Source organism: Garra rufa, chromosome 3 (genome assembly GCF_049309525.1).
Source record: "Garra rufa chromosome 3, GarRuf1.0, whole genome shotgun sequence".
Classification (NCBI taxonomy): Eukaryota; Metazoa; Chordata; class Actinopteri; order Cypriniformes; family Cyprinidae; genus Garra; species Garra rufa.
The window spans coordinates 39,225,160-39,250,814 of record NC_133363.1 but is presented as its reverse complement, the minus strand read 5'-3'; the positions used below and the strand labels follow the sequence as shown (position 1 = coordinate 39,250,814).

The 25,655-nt window shown below is 35.6% G+C and overlaps 2 protein-coding genes across 3 annotated transcripts; both read left to right on the top strand.

Moving 5' to 3' along the window:
* The first annotated feature begins 2,070 nt into the window (after window positions 1–2,070).
* LOC141331159 (Rieske domain-containing protein) lies at window positions 2,071–7,773 on the top strand. Its single transcript, XM_073836079.1, has 4 exons — window positions 2,071–2,323; window positions 4,484–4,663; window positions 5,854–5,888; window positions 5,989–7,773. Exons 2-4 carry the CDS (start codon window positions 4,498–4,500, stop codon window positions 6,268–6,270), a joined length of 483 nt encoding a protein of 160 aa, XP_073692180.1. The 5' UTR covers window positions 2,071–2,323; window positions 4,484–4,497; the 3' UTR covers window positions 6,271–7,773.
* A 2,507-nt stretch (window positions 7,774–10,280) lies between these two features.
* LOC141331158 (uncharacterized) lies at window positions 10,281–24,941 on the top strand. Of its 2 annotated transcripts, none has more exons than XM_073836077.1 (12): window positions 10,281–10,542; window positions 12,690–13,031; window positions 18,543–18,590; window positions 18,953–18,988; window positions 20,284–20,577; window positions 21,418–21,456; window positions 23,050–23,130; window positions 23,256–23,345; window positions 23,453–23,560; window positions 23,778–23,822; window positions 23,936–24,011; window positions 24,142–24,941. In XM_073836077.1, exons 1-12 carry the CDS (start codon window positions 10,498–10,500, stop codon window positions 24,147–24,149), a joined length of 1,212 nt encoding a protein of 403 aa, XP_073692178.1. In that variant the 5' UTR covers window positions 10,281–10,497; the 3' UTR covers window positions 24,150–24,941. The 2 variants fall into 2 exon arrangements, with proteins under 2 accessions (XP_073692178.1, XP_073692179.1); XM_073836078.1 differs by having other exon boundaries at window positions 10,283–10,542; window positions 23,936–24,026.
* The last annotated feature ends 714 nt before the right edge of the window (window positions 24,942–25,655 follow it).

The window sequence follows — 25,655 nt, the reverse complement described above, 5'->3', positions numbered from 1 at the left end:
TCAAAAGCCGTTTTAAATGTTTACACCCAAAAGCATCAGGTCAAATGATGAAATGCATTTTAAAATGATACTACCTTCTATTTAAAGTAGATTGACATTTTGTAAATGTCTGGTGCAAATGTATCCCATGAATAATGGTAAAAAAAAAGAAAATTTTTAGCAAAAAGCATGCATGGCAGAGAATAGCACCTTCCTAATTTACTCACAGTAAATTAGCATTTCATTAAACCCTTGTACATTTATAATTTCGGAAATCCTAGAGTGCAGGCTGCCTTTGTTTACCTAAATAACCTAAATAAACATCTGTTTTGGTCTGGGTTGGAGATTCATACAAGGAAATAAGTCACCGTGAGCTACTGAGCTTAAATATTTATTGACATTAGTGTACGCTTTTATCTTCAGACTGAAATCCCATAGGTTTTCGATTTCCAATTTTACCCAAATAAAAAAAATAAAAAAAAACTTAAAATAAAATAAATAAAAACTTAAAACCCAAACTTCATTCCAATCCCATATTAAAATACTAGGCCTTTGCAATGTATTGTATGCTATGCTATGTACTGAGCATGTTTTGCATTTATTACTCTTAACTAAATTTCAAGTATGTATTGTTTTTGTATTTAGAATGACATTTAAGGCCAGTTGCCACTGACATTTAATCCCTGTTGAAAAAAACAGCATATGCTGTTTAGGTATGTTTTGGTGCTAGGATGCTGGTTTATGCTGGCCCTAAGCTAAGGACCAGCATAAACCAGCAAAGGACCAGCACCAAAACATACCTAACCAGCATATGCTGTATTTTTCAACAGGGATGTTATTCTTAAAGTTGGCCTGTTAAAAAATATATATTAATAATACAAATTTACAGATAACATAGAAACACTGCAAAAAGCATTTGAGTGGATTTATAACTGGACAGAAAAAAAGGTTTGTAAACATAAACATTAACTGATGTCGTTGAACTTATAGGACATAAACAGATGGCCTCTTCTCTAACTGGGTTGCGTATCAACAGCACCACCTAAAGGTCTTACATTCAATTTTGTGCAATATTGTGCTGTGTTATAGGCTTTTACGTGTTCTTTAATTAAATATACGCGTAGTTGACATAAAATACAAGGGGAAATTAGCTACATGTCCTGTGGTGACATACTACGCCATGTAATGCTATAGCTACTACAGCTTTATATGTCTTTTTTTATATTCAGGTTTACACAGAAACTTTGTACATAAGGCAAAATCTTTTTAAAAATGCTGATAAACTGACATTAAAAAATACACTTTCACCATAAAAATAAATAAAATTTTAAACCTGAAATTATGATGATAAAAAAGTATAAGCAAAGTAGAAACTCTTAAGGCAAGACACTGCAGGTGAATAGGGTAAAAAAAATTAACTAAAAGTTCTCACCTTACTTACCCAGTTGATTGATTACAATGATAATAGCAAACATTTATCGTATTACATTTTTTCTAAAATGTTAGGTTTAAATATGCAAATGAGCCATTCTTTAATGAAATATGCGCTAATTTGCATACATGTCTAGTACAAAAATTTAAACACTGGATGAAATCAGTTTTGAAATTCTTGTTAATTTTTTTTTTTTGACATATTAGAGTCAAATGTTTTTACAGAGGGGATTTTGGGTATCTCATATTGTCACTGTTGAATTCAGAAACCTAGAACAGACAGAAAACAATGTATTTTTTTCCATTTCTGGGGAATAAAATGTTGTATAAAAATAAAGCAAATTATATACGAACAAATCCCTCAGTAAAAACCTTAAGGATATAGACAGGAATAAAAATGTAAAGTTTGGTGTGTGTAAGTGCTACTGAAAACTCATTTTGAGAAAACAGCCTTTAAAAATATGGATTGTAATTTAAATCTATTGACACGAATAGATAGATCTTTACACTAGTCTGAAAAATAGACTTTATGAAAAACCAAAAAGCCCAAAATCTCAAACCGGACAGGTGCATTAAAAAAAACAGTGTTTTTGCCTGAAGTGTCTCCCCTTAAATTGCAAACTCTTATTTTGAAACGGAAACGCTGGATGTGACCGGAAATGACCTCGACGACGGTGGATTTTTGTTTTTGTTTGTTTGTTTCATTTTGTGGTTTCCTCTTTTATATTTATTAATCATTTGTTTTGAAAAGCGACAGAATGAGACAGATGCCAGAGAAGATTAACACGTGTTAAGAAAATGTCAAACACAGGTTGGGAGTCTCCGGATGCTTAAACCGTAAAACCGTCAAAATCTGGTGATCTCAGCATATGACGGTTCTTGTACATATTACAAAGATAAGGAGCGTTTACAGGTATTAAAATAGTCACCAGAGGATCCCATAATATGTCAGTCGGGCTGCTGGAGCGGGTAGACGTCATCCTTCAGTATTTCCCGTGCAGCAGCACAGGCGGGAGAATCAAACGGTATTAAAAGAATCAACTTGGACAGCAACTACCAGAGCCATATAAAAAGAGAGTTGCGACACTCCCATAGGCTTCCATAGGAACTGAGGAATGCGGAAGTAAAGCGTGTCATGGAGCGGTCAATAGTTCCAAACAACCAATAGCTCCTCCATTGAAGCCCATTCATTTCAGCGCTTCTCAAGCACAGTCGCAAGTATATTAAAGAAATTACTGCATTTCTTTACATTTTAACGCATCAGTTGACCTCTCGAAAAACTGGCCAATAGTGGTGTTTTATGAAGTGTGTTATAGTTAATGTTTATCGTTAAAAAATAAACAGTTAAACTGTAAATGCAGCTGGATAACGTGAGAAACACCGTAATAGCGACCATAACCAGATACTAGTTGTCATATTTTTATGTTTTTAGTCTTTCTGCAATCTTTCTCTCCCTGTAGGAGGTTGAATGAGTTTCAGTAAAGACTGCATTCAAGAAACACGATAAAAATGTATGCTGAATGCAATTCGTTGCCTTGTGTTTTTTTAAACATTATTTTCATATTTTCTATTATGTTAAATGCCATTTTTGCTTGCCTTTTATAATATTCACTTATGTTGTATATTTGAATATCATAAAACAAGAGTAAATTACTTTTTTTTAAATTTAACATTAAATCATTAAATCGAAACATACTGTATAAAAAAAGAGTGTTTGATCATGTCCAAATACACATGCAGATGTATTTAACCTTAAATATTACACTAACTGTAATCTAAATACTATATTAGAAAATGTTATCTTTTAAATGGTCAGGATCATTATTGCACATATTAAGTACAAAAAAAAAACTCCTCAAAATATTTACTAAATAGAACTTAACTATTTATATTACAGTTATTTAATTGAATAAAAGTTACACTTAAGGTGTTTGGTCACATTTGACTGCCAAAGAGTATGAGAACATATTAATTATGTCTCTTTATCACTCCCTAGAATAAAATGCGATTGTAAAGCGTATTCAGAGAAGTTATCAATACACAATCAATGCACATTATGTGTTAATAATTATTCGAAATTGCTGCAAATATAGTAAAACTGCTGTCTATCCTATTTAACTCCATTCAAACACATTGACAGCGCGGAGCTATTTGGAACTATTGAGAGCTCCATGAACCACGTGACCGTGCGGCGGCGAGATCAAAGCGTGTCGCAACTCTCTTTTTATATGGCTCTGGCAACTACATACCTGAGGTGACAAAGCACTACAAAGTCACGTGATAAATACTAGGTAGAACTGATTACATGTAATCTGGTTCCAAAAAATGTAGTACTTTAATTATATTTAATTTTAAAATAACGTTACTTGCAATCAGACTGCAGTTACATTTTTATTGATTACATAATTACATTTTATTCACTTAGTCATAATTTGTTAGTTCTTAAATTAGCATTTAGTTTTTTTTAAATAGCCTACTTCTTATATACATTCGAAAGGTCTTTCAGTTTTGTGCACATTCAGATAAAGACCAGTCACTAGTTAGCTGTCATTACATAAAAATGAGAGGCCACGTAGCATTTGAAAACTGGATTAACAAAAATCATTTAAATTTTAAGAAGTGTTTTCTCAACATTTCAACATTGCATCAACTACTAATGAACATTTTACTCTTTGAAGCACATTAAAATGCACAAATTTAAGTTATTCCGTATTTAATTGTAATGCAGGGATTCACATACTTTTTTAGTTAATGCATATAATTCACATTGAATAATTAGATTTATAAATGACTTATAAAAACACTCCCAAAACAGAGCACAAATCTTGAATAGACCTACCTCATTAATAATTCAAATACAACAGCCAATAGAAAGACTCCAGCAGCAGACCTTTTCAATATTTATATTTTTGTGCTAGTTGTAGTTTTGTTTTGCTTGTTTCGAGCTATAGTGTTGGTTTTTCCGTCTGTCTGTCATCTATCTATCTATTGATCTATCTATCTGTCTATCTATTTGTCTATTTTATTATTATTTTGCGGAGTTTTTTGAATTTTCTGTTCTGGACCATTTCAGATTGGGGAAAAAACATGAGCTCTGATGAAGATGTGGCAGCTGCATCCAGACAAACTTATTTCATAGGAAAGAAAGAGAATATCATTCAATCCAGACGTGTGTTGAAGTCAGTTGGTGAAAGAGATGTTCTGGTCATTTACCACCAGGGGGACTTCTATGCTATAGATGTGCGCTGCTACCGTAAGTTAAGAACCAGTTGACTTAAGGAACCGTATGTAGGATTGTGGCCAAAACTGGTACTGCAGTCACTTTCAAAATACTGTAGAACGGTGTATCCCCTCCCGCTCCCCCCTGACTCGAGGTTGCCAGCTAAGCTGTAGGATTCAGCAGGAACCTAGGCTGCTACAAAGAGCTTCCAATGGCAAGTGACGAGTCCTACACAGTAATTTTTTTTCTTCTGTTAATTATGTTTATGCTTCACGAGAGATGTTTTGCGAAGTAATTATGTATCGCAAAAATGTACTAATGGCGATTAGCGAAATACTTCATAAAGATGTACTGTAATACCACATTTCAGTCGGAACATAGATTGTTTTCATACCCTGCTAGTGGTGTGATATAAAGCTTTTTATGAACGCATTTAGCACGGCCGACCGTGGAAAATCCACTGTGTACGGAAGCAAAGTTAGCCAAACATAGATGAATCTTACCTGTCCAGGAGAAAATCAGCAACGATGGCGTCTGTCTTCAAGTTCTTCTCCGTTTTCAGCCATCTGCATCTTTCAAAGGCATCTCTTATACAAATCCTTGTGTTATTTCGGACTTTGTCACAAGGTATTTCGGATTCATAACGAGGCTTTTAGGTTTCGTAAAGTTATACATGTTTTATCCGACACGTTCGTAACTGCAGCTGAGCTGGCAACCCGGATCACGAAACTCTACTGACTTCGTGATTGGTAGATAGCTGGAGGGTGGAGCCTCAGACCAAAACACAAAATGACAACAATAACATCAGTTGAGGGCTGCAACTCTCACTTTTAAATGACAATATCCTGGCCGGACCACTGTTGTCAGTGATATAAGTATTTGAAATGAACATGATTTCTTAATGTCTAGTGACATGTCAGGGCCATTTTATGATTAACTGAAATAAATTTCTTACATACAGTTCCTTTAAAGGGATAGTTCACCCAAAAATTAAAATGTTGTCGATATTTAACCTCATGTCATTCTAATCCATGTAATTTTTCCTTCCTTTAACATACACACATATAATGCTTAGGCATGGTTTATTAGTTTGTCTGCTTAGAATTTTACAGATTTAAGATAATGTGCATCCTTCCATCCTCATTATTATTAGGAAATATATTGACATATATTTAAAAATTATGTTTAAATAAACTGTTATGCATTTTATGCTATGCTTGCAGACTCTGGAGGTCCACTTCAGCAAGGGGATATAGAGGTAGGTTGTTCTGAATACTATCATCTGGCAATGTCTTTATTATTCATATTGAATTTCACAAATTTGCTTTAACTTTCAATTTTCTCTTTCGCCATTGAAGGACTTTGATGGACGGACATGTATAGTGTGCCCATGGCATAAGTATAAGATTACATTAGCTGAGGGTGAGGGTCTTTATCAGGCAGTGGACCCTTCTGTGAAGCCCCTGAAACCAACCTGGTGCTCTAAAGGCATTAAACAAAGAGTCCACACTGTGACAGTGTCTAATGAAGATGTCTTCCTCACCTTAAATGACTCACCAGGACCCATTGACTCTGATTTCTATCAAACTGAAAAATATAGAAACACTTTCCTTAAAGAAGGGCCGAAGAAAACGAAGTGACCTCACAGGAAGAGATATGAGATAAGTGAGTGTCTCAGGTATCAGATGAGAGCCAACGTGTTCTGCTTAATTTTTTTTAATCTGTTTCTGCTGGAAAATCTAGTTAAGCGATAAAGTTGGTCTAGTTGGTTTGTAGCAGGTCTAAGCTGGTCAAACAACTTAGTTGTTAGTGGTCTAAAATGGCTTACCAGCTAATAATCATTTTAGACCAACTAAAAATCAGCTACCATGTCCCAAAACTATTTCCCGTCCATTTAAAAACTCCTCTGGGGCCCTTTCCGCTGACAAATATGCTACTTATGAACAAATATTTGAATCCATCTACATTTTCAAAGTTCAAACAGACTTTAGTAGATGTTGGCTTGAAATACACTACCAGTCAAAAGTTTTTGAACAGTAAGATTTTTAATGTCTTTAAGTCTCTTCTGATCTCCAAGCCTGTATTTATTTGATTAAATGTACAGTTTACAGTAAAAAAAATAATATTTTCACTATATTCAAAATAACTGTTTTCTATTTGAATATATTTTCAACTGTAATTTATTCCTGTGATTTCAAAACTGAATTTTTAGCATCATTACTCCAGTCACATAACCCTTCAGACATCATTCTAATATTCTGATTTGCTGCTCAAAACATGTATTATAATTTGTTTTATTATGTTGAAAACAACTGAGTAGATTTTTCTCAGGTTTCTTTGAATAGAATGTTCAGAAGAATATCAATTATATAAAATAAAAATCTGCTGTAACATTATAAATGTCTTTATCATCACTTTAAAGATGTTCTCATTTAAAGAGTTCTTGCTAAATAAAAGTATTAATTTCTATAAATTCTTTCACAAAAAAGTATATGTATATGTATTGACTCCAAGCTTTTGAATAGTATAGTGTATAATGTTACAAAAGCTTTATTTAATTTCAGATAAATGCTGATTTTAATAATAAATTTTTGAACAGCAAATCAGCATATTCAAATGATTTCTGAAGGATCATGTAACACAGAGTAATGATGCTGAAAATTTAGCTTTGATTACAGCAATAAATTACATTTTAAAATGCATTCAAATAGAAAAGTTATTTTCAATAGTAAAAATATATATAAAAAAAAAAAGCTGTTCTTGCTGTACTTTGGACCAAATAAAAGGCTTGGTGAGCAGAAGACTCTTTAAAAAACAACTGTTCAAAAACTTTTGACTGGTAGTGTATATACCTATATTTTATCACAAATAATAATCACTAAAACAAAGCTCTAACAAGTGCACAGACAGCAAATGGATTTTGGTGGAATAGGCACCTAAAAACATCTTTTATAACTTTCCAGTACTATCCAGTTATAGTAACCTTAGGATGTTCTAAACTACTGTATTATTGTTGAAAACACATTTGGCACATTCATATTACATTCTGAAAATATTGAAAAATGCAGCTCATATGTGTATACAGTCATGGGAAATTGAAAAGCAAAATAACATACTATTATGTTCCCTGTTTCAAATAAAGAACGAACACAGCATTTGCTTAGACTCCATGTCCAATGTTTTTATTAACATTTTTAATTTTTGATTTAAGTACTGACAGTGATGACGGTTTGTTAACTGATAGTGGAGTGTGTCAGGGGGTCAGAAGGTGACATGGAGAAATAAAAGGCCAAGGATGGAAGTGAAAGGAGGTGTTTGAATGATAGAAAAGGGTTTGTAATCTGTGTGTAAATAGGAGATGAGTTGGACTTGAGGGCCGGAGGTATGCTTAAATATAGCAAATGTAGATAACATTCTACAGCAACACCAATGACCAAAATAGAGCTTTAGTTAAAATAGAAAATAAGATAAAATGTTGAAAATCATTTCTATTACAATCAGAATTAAGCATGCAATGCATACAGGTTTGATGAAAGGGAATCACACTTACATGTGCATTATAGAGCACAATATTTTAATAGTAGGCCTACCTGAGAACATCTTGCAAAGCAAAAACAATTATAGCAACCTAAACACAAATGCATACTTTGTCTCAGTATTTTGTTTAACCCAAAGACTGCTAAATTAAACAACTTCAATCCTTGGGTGTTAAAGAATATGAAATAAAATCCGTTTAGGCTTCACTCTTAAGGGGTCAAGGAGAGTTCAAGGATGACTGGAAACCTTTCTTAAACTGCTATTGAACTTTGTAGCTTGCTGTAAAACCATAGGTTTCCATAACACATTACTTTTTTAAAAATGCCCAAGTGACCGTACCAGATCACCAGTTCTAAAATCTATTGTGATACATAATATTTACCTAAAACTAGAAAATATACTACTACACATACAGTCCTAAACAGTGTCAGCACCAATTCAGCCCCTTACTGATGCTAATGAATGCGAGTTACACTACAGTCAAAAGTTTTTGAACAGTAGGTATTTTTATGTTTTTTAACCCTCTGGGCCTCTTCATTTAGGAGTCACACTTGGCTCCTTCGCGGTTACCTAAGTAAGTGACCGAAGCCTTAAAAAGTAACTTTATTTTTTTCTTCAGGAAAATCAATGAAATACATTTTTATTCAATAATATTTTGTGATTATTATTTAGAATTTTGAGGAGTTTTTATGATACTATGCAACATTTCTACAATTTTAATGAACAATTTTTTCCACTAGAATTAATATTTTTTTGTATTTAATTATTTTTTATTTTTCACTAAATGCAACATTTCACATTAAAATAGAGTGAAAGCATTTAAAATCAATTTTTTTTAAGTGTGAATTGTGTCATCTGGTGCCATTAAAAAATGTAACATAAAAATGTATTCAATTTTTTATATTTTTGCATTCATTTCCTATATCGGTCATTGTTGAGTGTGACTTTTTTTTTTTTTTTTACCTTTAACATATACGAATCATGTCAGTGATTTTTGTGTGTGTGTGTGTGTGTGTGTGTGTGTGCTCGCATACCTAGTCACCAAGTGTCATCTCATTCTGATGAAGCTACGATTTGTAAAATTTAAAAACATACAATTTTTTTGGTCAAAAATGACCAAAGAGGCCCAGAGGAAAAGTCTCTTCTGCTTACCAAACCTGCATTTATTTAATCCAAAGTACCGCAGAACAGTAACATTTTGAAATATTTTTACTATTTAAAATAACTGTTTTCTATTTGAATGAATATTGATAATAATGACAAAAAAATGTCTTAAACAGCAAATCAGCATTAGAATGATTTCTAAAGGATCATGTGACACTGAAGACTGAAGTAATGATGCTGAAAATGTAGCTTTGACCACAGAAATAAATTACATTTTAAAATATATTCAAATAGAAAGCATTTATTTTTAATAATAAAAAGTTTCACAATATTACTGCTTTTGCTGTATTTTAGATCAAATAAATACAGGCTTGGTGAGCAGAAGAGAAAAACATTAAAAGAACATTAAAAATCATACAGTTCAAAAACTTTTGACTGGTAGTGTAGCTGACATGTAGTTGCACAGTTAGTTATTGTTAACAGCCAGCTGCCAGTTATGTAACTCATCACCCTATTACAGCTCAAGCCCAGTTCTTCAGGCCTGCTTTCTCTGCAATGGGTTTTTGTGCTTCTGTGTGGTGGTGGCTGAGAGAAATATAGCAGGAATGTATGTATCTCAAACTGGAAATCTTGTGAAGGGTACATTTATATGTGTGTATGTGTATGATAAACTAGAACTCGAATCACTTAACTTATAGTAGTAGCCTATATAGTAGGCATACATTTGTATTTATAGGTCTAATTACACATTCACATATAGTGTTGAATATGCTGTTAGTATAGTTCAACTCTAACACCACTTGTGCAAGACACGATTTTTGACGAATCACCTAAATAGACTTTCCTATGTGTTTAAAAAAAAACATTTCACTCAGAATTCGCATGTGTATGTGAAGTAGCGTTAAAACGTGACTTGTGCTGTCGGACCGGAGTTGTAATAATATTATGCAACCTTGCAAAGAGCTGTAGGGTCTGCCCACTTCATGTCATAATTATGATGAAGACTGATGCTGAGGTGCGTGGACTGCGCTCCTAACCCTCTTCCCCCATAGGCAGACAGAGAGATGAAAAAATCAACGCGCCTTTAAATAGAACCTTATTGTCATTCTGACTGCTGTTATCTCACTGCCAGAGCGCGACGGATCCGCTCGCCATCCACTGCCTCATCGCACGACCGAAGAAATACACTTTATATTCTTCAATTCTAAACACACTTGACGGTAAACATGCCTAGCAAGAGAAAGAAGAACAAGCGCCGAATGAGGAAAGTGGTGAGTAGCTACATTTAATTCAGCACTGTTTTTTTGTCAGTTTCATTGTCCTGCAAACAATTCAGAATTAATTTTAGCGTCCAAACTGATTTCATACCTCGTTAGTTTTCTGGGTTGTTCTGTCAGCTTCGTATTTTTTAAATAAACTGTAGCAAAATGCAATTTTAGAGAAATGTTTCTCCAGTAATGTTATTCATTTAAAACTGTTTATACACTATAAATAGAATTCAGTGAATGACGTCATAGTTTTAGAATTTTCTGTTCTCTAGCTATTGGTTCATTTCCATATAAAGAATTTAAAGAATTCATTTATTTTTTTGGACATTGTGTGACTTGCAGTAGGGGGTGTGTCCCATAAGAACCAGTGCTGAGATGCAACGTCCCACTTTTTGATAAATAAATAAATAAATAATATTAAATAATAATAATTATTTTGCTAATAATTTCAGTGTGTGTGTGTGTGTGTGTGTGTGTGTGTGTGTGTGTGTGTGGTGTGTATATATATATATATAGTAGTCGACATTTTAAGTGGATCAAAACCTTTCATCAAACTTAAAATCAAAACAATACCGCTCTTGTCTTGATGAACTTTTTGATCCACTTCAAATGTTGACTACAACTAAGTGTTGCTTGGATTGTGCATTTGACTTCTAACACTTTTGCATTATCACTGTGTAAATTCCAGAATCATAATAATACTAATCACTGTGTTTTTCTGTGTTTACATGGGTGTGTTTCGCCTATAGAGTTTGATTGGTTTGCTTTGTGGCCCTTTTTCTTTGTTCTGTCTGCGCAACAAACCAAAATCATGCTTTTTGACCCCACCCCCAAACTCATTTGGACTTTCGTTGATTTTGGCACATCCTTTGGGTCAGTCTAATACCAAACATGGTTCAGGGCACATTCCTACCGAGGCAGATCACTAGAAATACTTTGCCTCCATTGGTTTTGTTTATAACCGGGCAATTGATTGTTAATAAATGTATTTTTGGAAAGTGATTAAGTTTGCATTCCGTCAGTGCAAAGGAATCTTGCACTATATTGACCATGCCTCACCACTCCAAGACAATTTGTCTTCTCTGACCAGTGACATAATGAAACACAAACAGTTTGTGTGTATGAACACTGGACTCTTTGTTTGAATTTGTCAGCGCTTTTTAAAGTGCATGTCATTAAAATCTCACCCCTTTCCTTCTGCTTAGCTAAACATGTAGCTGATTAATGCTCAGTTGTTGTCCCAAAACCTTGGCATGCAGTCATATCAACAGAACTGCCTTTCACACAAGTACAGAAATAGAGGGGTATCTTTTATCTCTCTAGCTGTTAAGCCCCCCAGACACAGCTGGTCCTAAACAGTGCACCGTCATTTCACCGTCTCTAATCATCCTGGTAAAATAGGAAATAGCGAGTACTGGGGGTGAGTGCATTCCAACACCGTTTGTTGCTAACCAGCACTTCAAAACAGACAAAATATTTTTTAAACTCAGCTGCCAGAGCCAATTAACTCATCTTTTTCAGTTGTAGGCCTATGCACAATCTCCTGTTTTATAGAATGAACAACCTTGAAGCAAAATTTGCTTTTTTCATCTTTACTAACCACCTCCTCTATTCCCCCCAACGCTAGACTGTTTATGGCCTGTTTCGTGGACTTGGGCCCATGTTTTGCCTGATTTGGCTTTGTGAGTGCTGATGCTGGTCTTCACACGTGGTTGCATAATTTGGCCTTAACTGTGTTGGCCACTGTACACCCCATACATGCACAATGAGAGCTTAAATTCTTTTGAGGCCTATGTAAACCGCACTGACCAGCTCTTGCTTTTGGATAATGAAGCTGTGAGTGTGATTATAATGTGATTATGGTTCCATTATGATGTGATTAGCATTTTTGTCCATTCTGTTTAGCTCCATCCAGAGCTCCGAGGGGTGCTGACTCTTCTAACTCGCTTGACTAGGCATGTCTGAATCAATTGGATTCAGCCATTTTTTGCCATTAGACGGCCAACTTTTGTTCACTTATGTAAGCTCTTAGTGAAGTCGTTAAACCCTGTCTAATGCTATTATGCGGTCAGCTGCACTAAAGATAAGAATTAAATTAGTTCTGATCTCAAATTTCAGCTATTTCTTATTCTTTCATTTGTTTTGAGCAGCAGGCCCAGAAAAAGGCTCTGGAGGAGCGGTTTTCATCCGCTGGAAAGGGAACCCCAGGAGTGTGTGCTGTCCCTGCCCCAGTTCCTCGACGAGTTCCAGTTGCTAAAACCTCAGAGTGTCCCGTTGCGGTAAAAAAAATCCCCCTGGCAGTGATTGCTCCCATTGACGTTCCTGCTAAAGTTCCTCTTCCAGAACCAGTCACATTAGAAGTCCCAGTCAAGGATGCCATCAAAGACGAAGTTTTGAAAGCTGCAGAGGACCTAAGACAAACCCCAGAGGAACCCCCTGCAAAAGAGCCAGATGTGACTGAGGAAGAAAGCATTGCCATTCCAGTATCAGAGGTAATATGCTATTGAACTATTTTTTCAGTCATATAGATTCAGAGCTGTTGTTAATTATCATGTGCACACAAAACAAATTGTAGGCAGTAAAGTATACTGGACTTGAGGAGTCTGTAATTTATCATGCAGATGTTACTGCTGTGACCAATATAAAAGTATTTGCCTAGCAGTAATGACTTTTTGTAGCCAGCTTGGAAGAAGTAGGGCAATATTTTAGTGAGTGAACATTGTGTACACCATGCCTGGAGCCATGGCAGATTCTTCCAAACTGCAGTTTTATTGAAAATAAGATTATTAGCTTTTCTGAATGCTGTTTCCTTTTTAGGAACAGTATTTCATACTTGCTCTCGTTGACCAGTTGGCTCTGTAGGATTTCATCTGGTGGAATGTGTTGAATATATGAGATTAGATAGTCTTGTGTTTATCTTTAGGTTTGGTTTCACACATATCTTTAGTAAGTTCTCGAGTGGGGATGCCAAAAAAGGGTGGGCAACTGGACCTTTTACCACAGGTGCAAGTTTGAGAGGGCTTGGATTATAAAGTGATCACAATTTCAACTGAGAGGGACAAGAGAACGCAATTTCAACCAAAGCAACCCTTGAAAGTGATTGTGCTTTTTTTGTACCAGGCCCTACAATTGCTAACTGAGCATAAAGGCTTGCACTCTGCTTGCTTCCAGTTCCTTACACACACCACTTGAACCTAAAATAATCATTCATAAAGTTTGAAAAGGTTGAAGCGAATTATAAGAGTGTTCACAGTGGGCTGTGTCTACATTATTCTTGAGTCACTAAAGCATAAAAGCCGAGGTGCAAGTACATTAAACCACTAACTAGGAGTGTCATGATAAATCAATTTCTGTAATGGATTCTGAGCTTAGTTTTTAAAGGAACACTCCACTTTTTTTGGAAATAGGCTCATTCTCCAACTCCCCCCCGAGTTAATAAGTTGATTTTTACCGTTTTGAAATCCATTCAGCCGTTCTCCTGTTCTGGCGATATTACTTTTAGCATAGCTTAGCATAGATCATTGAATCCTATTAGACCAATAGCATCGCATTCAAAAATGACCAACGAGTTTCGATATTTGTCCTATTTAAAACTTGACTCTTCTGAAGTTATATCGTGTACTAAGACCGGTGGAAATGCAAAGCTTCAATTTTCTAGGCTGATAAGATTAGGAGCTACACTCCCATTCCGGCGTAATAGTCAAGGAAGTTTGCTGCCGTAATATGGCCGAAGCAGGAGCAGTTATACCACGCAGCACATGTGCAAATGCTAAACTAGCTGGGAACTAATTTCTGATAATACTCCGCCTGCTTCGGCCATATTACGGCAGCAAACTTCCTTGACTATTACGCCGGAATGGAAGTGTAGTTCCTAATCTTATCAGCCTAGAAACTCGCAGCTTTACATTTCCGCTGGTCTTAGTACACGATATAACTACAGAAGAGTCAAGTTTTAAATACAACAAATATGGAAACTCGTTGGTCATTTTTGAACGCGATGCTATTGGTCTAATAGGATTCAATGATCTATGCTAAGCTATGCTAAAAGTGCTATCGCCAGAACAGGAGAACGGCTGAATGGATTTCAAAACGGTAAAAATCAACTTATTAACTCGAGGGGAGTTGGAGAATGAGCCTATTTCCAAAAAAAGTGGAGTGTTCCTTTAACAGCAGATGACGCTCTAAGCTCAAACGCTCACGAGGAAGAGCGCTTGTGCATTTAACTAATAATTTAAGTGGTTAAATGTACATTGCGGCTTTTATGACGCAAGATTAATGTAAACACAGCCCACTTGTAATTCACTTTATTTTTATTTTGGAAATTTATAAATGATTATTTAAAGTTCAAGTCGTGTGTGTGTAAGGCACTAGAAGCAAGCAAAGTATGGCTGTTTCTAAAGCATGCAGTGCCATATGCTGTTAAAAACTACGAATCAGAATCTATACAAGAGAGAATCACAATGCATTCGAAAAATCGCAGAATCGATCCAAGAATCGATTTATTGTGGCAGTCCTATCACTAACATTACTCAGTCGAAAGCACAAGTGCTCTTTTTCGTGAGCATTTAAGTGCGTGGTTAAAAGCCTAGAGCACCATCTGCAACTAGTGTCAATTTGTTCAGACTAAGTAACTTGTAACAGTGTTGGGGAAAGTTACTTTTAAAAGTAATGCATTACAATATTGCGTTACTCCCTAAAAAGTAATTACGTTACTTAGTTACTTTATATGGAAAGTAATGCGTTAAAGGAGTCATCGGATGCAAAACTCACTTTTACATGTTGTTTGATCATTAATGTGTGTTGGCAGTTTGTGTACACAACCACCCCATGTTCACATTTAGTCTAGAACTACATTAACATCATGTTCACACGGCGCACACAACGCCTCTGTACTTCTGATTTCTCTCAACATGATCGAGAGGACAGGAGACTTGTCAGTCAATAAATTTGAAAAAGTAACTCAGATATTTTCTTGTAAATTAAAAAGTATTGCGCTACTTTACTAGTTACTTGAAAAAAGTAATCTGATTATGCAACTCGCGTTACTTGTAATGTGTTACCCCTAACTGCTAAGTAACACAATTAGTTACTTCGTATAAAGTAGCACAATATTATAATGCAAGTAAGTTTCCCCAACACTGATTGTGCCTATATACAACCTGACGTTCCCCCCAAATGATACCGAAATATAAAGTCAGAGCCATTCTCTCCTCAACCTCCTGCACCTCACCCTCCCTCCTGTTTTTGAAGAGCAGCCAAGCGCTTAAAGCCCACCCTTCTTTTCCTGTGAGCTCTGCTTCAGCCTCTCCTCTCCCTTTACAGACATCACAAGTGCTTGGGTTGGACATCCGCACACATTAAGAGTGGCACAGGGCAGGGCGAGAGAGAGAGAGACACATACCCTCGCAGTGAGTGTCAGGTTTAAGGGCTAAGTTTACTGGAGTGTCAGGTCTGTGACAGCATGGGTCTCATTCTCAGTTGGTTTCGAGGCCCTCACGAGCCCGCTGACTTGCTGGATGTCTCTGTGGAAACGCAGGTGAGCTCCCACCTTTATGGATGGAGGCTTGGTGAAGGGGTTTGGATTGTGGAAAAAGAATGTTTTGTATGCTCTGTGTCTTCTCCTTGCTCTTTCTCCCCTCCTTGGATTTGTTGTAGGGGCCATGGTGGGCGTTTCAGGGGTTGGTATGTTAGTGTGGAGGTGGAGCTTATATGTGTTTGTACAAATAGGTGGGTGGAGATGAGGAATGTGCTGGGGTGGGGTACATGGCCTAGTCATGCATGCTAATGAGGGGGTGTGGCACCTTTAATTGTTTATTGTTACATTTGAGTGTAGGGAGTTACTACTTAAGCAATTGTTAATTAAAAGTTAATTAATAGTAGGCATTGTTTTGTATTTTTTTAAGATGGTAAAACTGTTTATTTTGGAAGAAAGAGAACGTGAAGTGGATATCTGACCGTAGGCTCTTGTATAACCACATGCACATGCTCAGCTCTGAGGAGGCGCGGTGGCCAACAGAATCTCCTTTGTCTCTTTAACAACAATCTTTGTGACAACATTTTTTGTTGTGCGCTTTTGTACTGTGTAAGTCTTTGTGTGGTTTATACAATACTTGGAGTTAAATGTCTTTCTGATCATGGAGCTATCCGATCTATGAGGTTAGCATACATTATAGAGCAATGCTTTACCATTTATTTTAGGTTATTTTAGAATTTAATTTTATTTCTGTTTTTGTTAAATCTAATTTAGTTTTGTTTAGTTCTCACTCTGTCTTTGTTAGTTTTTCCAGAGTTTTCTAGTTTTAGTTCATTTAGTTTTTAATACACTGCCAGTCAAAAGCTTTTCAAATTTTAATGTTTTTTTAAAGAAGTCTCTTCTGCTCACCAAACCTGCATTTATTTGATCCAAAATACAGCAAAAGCAGTACCATTTGCAATATTTAAAATAACTGCTTTCTATTTGCATTCCTGTGATCAAAGCAAAATTGTCAGCATCATTACTCCATTACTTCAGTGTCACTTGATTCTTCAGAAATCATTCTAATATTCTGATTTGCTGTTCAAGATACATTTATTATTATTATGAATATTTATCTGAAAAAAACTTTTGTAATATTATACAATTAAACCATTCAAAAGCTTTTTTTCAAGAAATTATAGAAATAAATACTTTTATTTAGCAAGGATGCTTTAAATTGATCAAAAAAAGATGTTACAAAATATTTCTGTTTCAGATAAATCCTGTTCTTCTGAATTTTCTATTCATCAAAGATACCTGAAAAAATTCTACTCAGTGGTTTTCAACATCATGATAATGATAATAAATGTTTTTGAGCACCAAATCAGAATTTTCTGAAGGATTATGTGACTGGAGTAATGATGCTAAAAATCCAGCTTTGAAATCACAAGAGTAAATTACATTTTAAAATAAATTCAAATAGAAAACAGTTATTTCAAACAGTAAAAATATTTCAAAATTGTACATTTTTTTGCTGTACTTTGGATCAAATAAATGCAGGAGAGACTTCTTTTAAAAAAATTAAAAATCTTACTGTTCGAAAACCTTTAGCTCTGCTATTTGAAAATATTAAATGGCATAAAACTTCCTCTGCTATGTCTAGTGGCATTTTCATGCTTAATGAAGGTGAATTGTAAAACTAAACATTTGCATTATTCCATTAATTTAAAAATATTTTTGCTTGTAGTTTTAATTTTATAGTTAACATTTTTGCCAAAGTGTTGTTACAACCTTAAATGAGGCCCATTGAAAAGGTATAGAAGCCTACTTTCACCACATAAGAAAAAAAATAATAATAATAATAAAATAAATAATTATCACACAGTATCTCATAATTTAAACTTGTATGTCATAATTACATCTGTTTATGTTATAATTTAGACTTCCATATCATGAAGATGCCTTTTTATTTGATCGTTTCAAACTTTTTGTCATGTTTTTGTCAAAATTTCAACATTCTTTATGCTTTATCTCATAATTCTGACATCTGACTTTTTATGTCATAATTATTACTTGCTATGTATAATTATGATTATGATACCAAAGCATGACTTTTTTTTCTTATATGCCAGAAACTGGCTTCCACAAATACATGCATTGGAGAGTTGGAACCGTGGAAGATTTTAGAACAGCCTGGCACACTATTTTTTCTTCTCAAAAAGTTAAAATAGCCATGGAACATTTTGTTCTGCTCCCACAGGGGGCATTTGGAGCACTTACCGTCTGTGAGCAAGTGTTCAGTACTTTATGCAGAGACTGGCATAGTAATGTAGAACACATCAATATTAAATCATACTCAATATTTCAACAACATGCATATGTTGTACACTTTGCTCTACAGTGAACATGTATTTAGCATTTTATTTTACTTACCTGGTAGTGTTAGTTCTTGTTCTTGTTACATAATGTATAACTTAAAGTGTTGTAAGACAGCTTTAAGTGTGACATTGAGCTTTAAAATGTTGTTTTATTGTTCTTTTTTTTTTAGGTCACATCATCTACAGATGAGCCGGTGTCCATCCCTGCAAAATCTGAAGTATGGTAACATGCCATATCCCATCAGCCCTTGACATTTCATATCTGTATATCTAATAACACCCTTGCCTTTGGCCATACACACTAATGGGCTGACAAAATAGTTTTTCCTAATTACCAGGCCTCCGGCACCACACCTTACCTTTCAGGGTGCACTAACATGCTTTTCTCATAACTTTGCTTTATGAGGTGTAAAGAAAACGTATTAACCCATACTAACATGGACTCTATAGCTATACACAAATATACAGCATGCCTATAAAATAGACATATGTAAGACTTTGTAATGGGTATGTAATAGACTTTATGAATGGAATTTGTTCATTCTTTAATTATGATCTCTTTAAAATATTATATTTACAGGTTCGGTTTGAGGACACTACACCTGTTGCCACAGAGGTAGGTTCATATACGTAAGTGTAGATCAGTGGTATATTAAATCAATAAAAACACAAACAAAATATGTTTTTGTTGTGCTTAGTACATTATCAATTGTTACTATTCAAATGTTTGAGATCAGTAATATTTTTTTTAATTAAGAAATTAATACTTTTATTCAGTGAGGGGTGATTAAATTGATCAAAAGTGACAGTAAGACTTTCAGATTGTATCAAAAGAAATCAAATAAAATGTTTCCTCAGCAACAAATCAGTATATGATTTCTGAAGGATCACAGGAATAAATTCCATGTTGAAATATTTTAAATATTAAATATTTTTATTTTTTAACATATTTTGCCTAACGTTTCAGTAATTTTTTTCTGAATGTTATATCATATGTCAGGCTTTGCAAGTTTAAAGGAACACTCCACTTTTTTTGGAAACAGGCTCATTCTCCAACTCCCCCTGAGTTAATAAGTTGATTTTTACCATTTTGAAATCCATTCAGCCGTTCTCCTGTTCTGGCGATAGCACTTTTAGCATAGCTTAGCATAGATCATTGAATCCTATTAGACCAATAGCATCGCGTTCAAAAATGACCAACGAGTTTCCATATTTGTTGTATTTAAAACTTGACTCTTCTGTAGTTATATCGTGTACTAAGACCGGTGGAAATGCAAAGCTGCGAGTTTCTAGGCTGATAAGATTAGGAACTACAGTCCCATTCCGGCGTAATAGTCAAGGAAGTTTGCTGCCGTAATATGGCCGAAGCAGGAGCAGTAATACCACGCAGCACATGTGCAAATGCTAAACTAGCTGGGAACTCATTTCTGATAATACTCCGCCTGCTTCGGCCATATTACGGCAGCAAACTTCCTTGACTATTACGCCGGAATGGAAGTGTATTTCCTAATCTTATCAGCCTAGAAACTCGCAGCTTTGCATTTCCATCGGTCTTAGTACACGATATAACTACAGAAGAGTCAAGTTTAAAATACAACAAATATGGAAACTCGTTGGTCATTTTTGAAAGCGATGCTATTGGTCTAATAGGATTCAATGATCTATGCTAAGCTATGCTAAAAGTGATATCGCCAGAACAGGAGAACGGCTGAATGGATTTCAAAACGGTAAAAATCAACTTATTAACTCGAGGGGAGTTGGAGAATGAGCCTGTTTCCAAAAAAAGTGGAGTGTTCCTTTAACATGCAACTTACTATCCATCTACTGTAACATCTGAAGCCCAGGATCTGTAAACATGTGAGCATTTTGCTTTTGTGTATGTTTTCTCGTCTTTATGCTGTTCTGGTGCAGACGCATGTTGTAGCTCAACCTGTCGAGGCGGTTGACATCCAGCATGAAGTTAAAGCTGAGCTTCCTGCTGAGGATCCTGTGGTAGAGGTGCCAATGCCAGAGGAGACGGTGACTACAGTTGAAACTGTGACAGAAACAGTAATAACTGAAGTTGAGCCTGTTACTGACGCCGCAGCGGAAGTTGATGGGCATGTTGTCGGGGTCGTGGGAGAGCCTGCCGTCAAAGCCGAAGCTGAAGCCATAACTGTTGAAAATGAGCCTGCTGAAGTCCACACAGTCACAGACGTCACGGAGGTGCCTGACACAATACATCTTCATGGCACATTGCATTGGACTCTTTGCATGAGTGCATTTGCATGCACAACAGCTGACTTTGTCTTGTCCGTTCTGTGCACTTGTTTGGATATTTGGGCATGACATGAGCCTCACTTTTCCCATTCTTTTTTTTTGCCCTTGGACACTTTGGTCCATGGTTTTAAGGCACACTATACTAACTATAGTGCTAGCAAATGTACAGTTGAGGCCAAAAGTTTACATACCCCTTGCAAAATCTGTAAAATCTAAATTACTTGACAAAAATAAGAGGGATCATACAAAATGCATGTTATTTTTTTATTTAGTAGTGACCTGAATAAGATATTTTACATAAAAGACATTTACATATAGTCCACAAGAGAAAATAGTAGTTGAATTTATAAAAATGACCCATTTGCTACCTGATTGATTCACAGCTGTGTTTTTTTATTTAGAAATAGTTGTTCATGAGTCTCTTGTTTGACCTGAACAGTTAAACTCCTCGCTGTTCTTCAGAAAAATCCTTTAGGTCCCACAAATTCTTTGGTTTTTCAGCATTTTTTGTTTATTTAAACCCTTTCCAACAATGACTGTATACTTTTGAGATCCATCTTTTCACACTGAGGACAACTGAGGGACTCATAGGCAACTATTACAGAAGGTTCAAATGCTCACTGATGCTCCAAAAGGGGAAAAAAAAAGTTATTTTTTTGCTAATTTTGTATGATCCCTCTTATTTTGATAAAATAATTAACATTTTTCAGATTATGCAAGATGTACGCAAACCTTTGACCTCAACTGTATATATATATTTTAAACAAGTGCCTTTCTTTCTTACAGAATGTACATGCAGAGCCTGAACCAAAAGAGTTTCCAGTGGTAAGTTCTTTAGATTTTTTTTCCCCAGGTCTGCATTTTGATTAAAGGTTCATGCATAATTCTTCTCTGGAACATAAACACAAATATATCTCAGTATTTTGTGTATACAATGAAAGTCAAGTGGTTTTGGACTCTATTGACCGACAGACAGATGCCAAGGCCCGGAGTTTTTTAATATACTGTATGTGTTGCAATCTTGATTCTCAATAACAATACACAAAACCAAAATAAAAGCAGTGAAACACACACATATATATATATATATATATATATATATATATATATATGTTTCACTGCTTTTATTTTGGTTTTGTGTATTGTTATTGAGAATCAAGATTGCAACACATACAGTATATTAAAAATATATATTGTTATGTTGCTGCCTTATGTTAAACTGCTTTAAATTACATTTTTCAGATCAAACTACACTCATATACCATAATGGTAAAGCAAAAATTGGTTTTTAACATCTTTACAAATTCATTAAAAATTAAAAACATAAATGATTCCATTGCATAACAATTTATACCCTTATCTGGGCAGTTTAAATTTAGCTTAGGAGCATTCATATTGCTTGTAGATGTTACTTTGAGTGAAGTTAACATGTGGCAAATTCAATTGAATGGGTGTGATTTGGAAAGGCACACACGTCTTAATAAAAGATCTAACAGCTAAAAATGCATATCACAGCAAAAACCAAGCCCTTAGGTACAAAAAAAAACAGAATTGCATCAAGCCACACATCTTAAGAAGACTTCAGAAAAAATCTGCTGCATTGAAGGCTCACAGAAGCATGTAGTCTCCATTACCCTTGATGGAAGAAGTTTGAAATAACCACGACTCTTCCTAGAGCTGGCCTCCTGGCCAAACTGAGCAATTGATGGAGAAGAACCTTGGCTGGAGTGGTGACCAAAAGCTGATAGTCACTCTAGTTGAGCTCCATGATCATATATGCAGATGGGAGAAACTTATAGAAGGACAAACATCACTGGGCTTTATGGTGGTGTGGCAAAACTCAATCCTCTGCTCAGTGAAGACATATGAAAACACTTGGAATCTGAAAAAAGCACCAAAGAAACCAGGCACTGCTTATCACCTGCAGAGTGCCATCCCAAAAGTAAAGTGTGGCAGCCTCATGCTGTGGGGCTGTTTTTCAGTGGCAGGGACTGAGGGACTCGTCAAAGTAGAAGAAAAGCTCAGTGAACCAAAATATTGAGATAGCCTTAATGCAAACCCAGTCCAGAGCATTCAGAACCTCAGACTGGGCAGAAGGATCACCTTCCAACAGGGCAATTAACTGAAGTACACAGCATATAGACAACTCTGTGAATGTCCTTGAATGGCCCAGCCAGAGCCTGGGCTTGAACCCAATCAAACATTTCTGGTGAAACCTAAAAAAATGTGCACCTGTCCCCATCCAATTTGACAGAGCTTGAGAGGTAAAGAGGTGAGGCGAAGAATGGCAGATAATTGCCAAGTGTTGATGTGCAAATCTTGTTGCATCATACTTAGAAAGACTTGAGGCTGTAAATGTGCTTCAGCTAAGTACTGAATTAAGGGTATGAAAGAAATAAAATGCATTCCTTTTATTAGGAAGCTGCGGTACCTACAGAAGCTTTAGTGGAACCAGAGCCTGAGCAGCAGCAGCAGCCAGTCCTACTGGAGGAACCCACGGTATAAAGTAACTTTTTATTAGCTCCTTTCATGGGATTATTTCAAGCATTTTTGTTCAGAATCCTTTTAGATTGAAGTTTAATTTTAAACATGGTCTCCTGCCCTCGGGTTTTCACATGCTCAAGCCTTCGGTTGAGTCCACGAGTGACCCCATCGCTGAAGATTTTGTTGCGACAGAGTCAGTAGCTGTTGACACAACCGTTGCAGAGGTACAGGTGAGTTAAACTCAGCGAGCACACACACCTACAATGTGCACATTAGGCATTAAATCCTGTTAGCTCCTTGGATGGATCTAAATGGAATAAATGGCCTGTTCCCACAGATTCCTGAAACAGCAACAGATGCCCCCGAGGTTCTATCAGAGACACTGTCAGAAACGATTCCTGCTGCTGAGCCTCTGCCTCTGCCTGTAGCAAAAGGGATTACACAAGTGAGCTTTTAAAATTGTTAACTTGACTGCTGCATTTCATTATTTACAGATATATACACTACCAGTCAAAAGTTTTTGAACAGGAAGATTTTTAATGTTTTTAAAGAATGTAAATGTAATGCATTCCTGTGATTTCAAAGCTGATTTTTTAGAATGCCATTTTGCTGGATGTTTTATGTCAGCTGTGAAATTATAAATATTTGTATACATTTTTCAGGCTCAAGATGAAATTACTGCACAAGTAGAAACTGAAACTATAAAGGTATTTTTCCTTCAGTATTTTTTAAAACCTCCTTATGTATGAAATCCAATGTTGCTACCATCCCATCAACAAATAGTATTTGTTTTAGTTAATGCTGTTTCTCATTTTTATAGGACTTGGCAGTGGCTGGTGGCCTAACTGTGGATGCCATAAATGGATGTCTGGGAGCTACCGAAGTTGCAATTGAAGGTTGAAGTGCCTATGGTAAGAATGTGGAGCTCTTAAAGGAATACACTCATCCTTAAGATGTTCCACTTCTCTCTTTTTTTCTTTTCCACAAAAGACGAATAATAAAATATATGTTTTCTGTGTTTTACAGTTTCATAGGACATAAAGGGATGGCTGAAATCTGAAACAATGCAAAGTGCCTTTCTGTGCTGATTCTCACCTAAACTATGACAAGGATGTGTTTTCCTGAGCTTCTGACTAATTTTCTTCAGTTTTCATGTGCATGTACAGTTAGATTTGATGGCGTTATATATTGCATACGTAGTAAAGTAAAAAATGGAGGGGTGTTGCAAATATATATGTTTTTATTTAGACCATTTTGTAATGGGGAATGAATACTCCTTGTATTTGATGAAATGATTTAGAGTGGAGTGCTTTAGAGCACAGTTTCATATTATGCCATCACCACATCTTCTGTTCCCCCTTCAACTATCCACATGTGCCTTTTCCAAATGATAAATAAAGGGAGTTTGAGGATAATAAGTCTTCTAACATCACTGTATGCATTTCGTTTAGATAAAAATAGATTAAACTTTATGCCATAAAATTGACAGATTAAACACTGTATGTCATCTATTGAATTTGTATGGGATGGGAAATATTGACTTGACTAAAATGGAGCCAAATAAGCTATTTGATAAATGACAGTAAATGACTCTTGAGTTTAATGGGATCGATGCATTTTAAAGACACATTATCCATTAAGGTAAACAAATGGAAACATTTGCCAATTTACACAGGTAATATCCTGCCCCAGTTAACATGCCCCAGCTGTTGTTTGAATTGACATTCCTATATGTTGTGAATAATGTTTGAAATGTATATTGAATTAATGGAACTACTTAATATTAACTTACTACTTAATATACTATCCATGAATTATAATAATAACTTGATTATAGAGGGTTTGCACTTTTTGGTCACGATTTGGTCAGTTACCCGGATGGGCGGCCATACTGGCGATACTGGGATGTAAACAACAGCATGGATTGCACGGTTAATGTACCACTGAATAAGTTGTTCTCTTGTGGAAGCTGCTAAATCATATAGAGAAGGACTTAGTAAGCAGGAAAGGGCACAATATTTTGACAAACTAGGTGGTAAAGATGCGTACGAGCAGTATTAAGATATAAGCCTAATATTTCACCTACCTGACTGGAAATGATAAGAACAAACAAGAATGTTGTCAAGATTCCTGCCCTGGAAATCCTGGTTCAGTTTGGTCAACCACAAACGTCTTTTGTTCCTCAGACAGTTTTTTGCAATCTTCTCTTTGATTTGTTATAAGTTTTGGCAGTCTATAGTACTCCAAATGTTTTTTTCCTGGTCTGACCGATTAGTACAGGCCAAAACATGACAATAACTGCATTTTCAGCCGCAGTAATCAGCAAAATATGCAAGTTTCATCGGTTCAGTGGCATTGTTTACGTTCAGTGCCGCCAAAATGGCCGATTGATGACGCATCCTGAACACCAGCAACAATATAAGGTAAATTTTGATGGCAGAAGGATAGGTATATTCACACTGTGGAGTTAATATTCTAATCTAGAGTATGGATTGGAACTGCAGCAATTATCTTTCCAGCTCGAAAGCTTTGTAATCCAT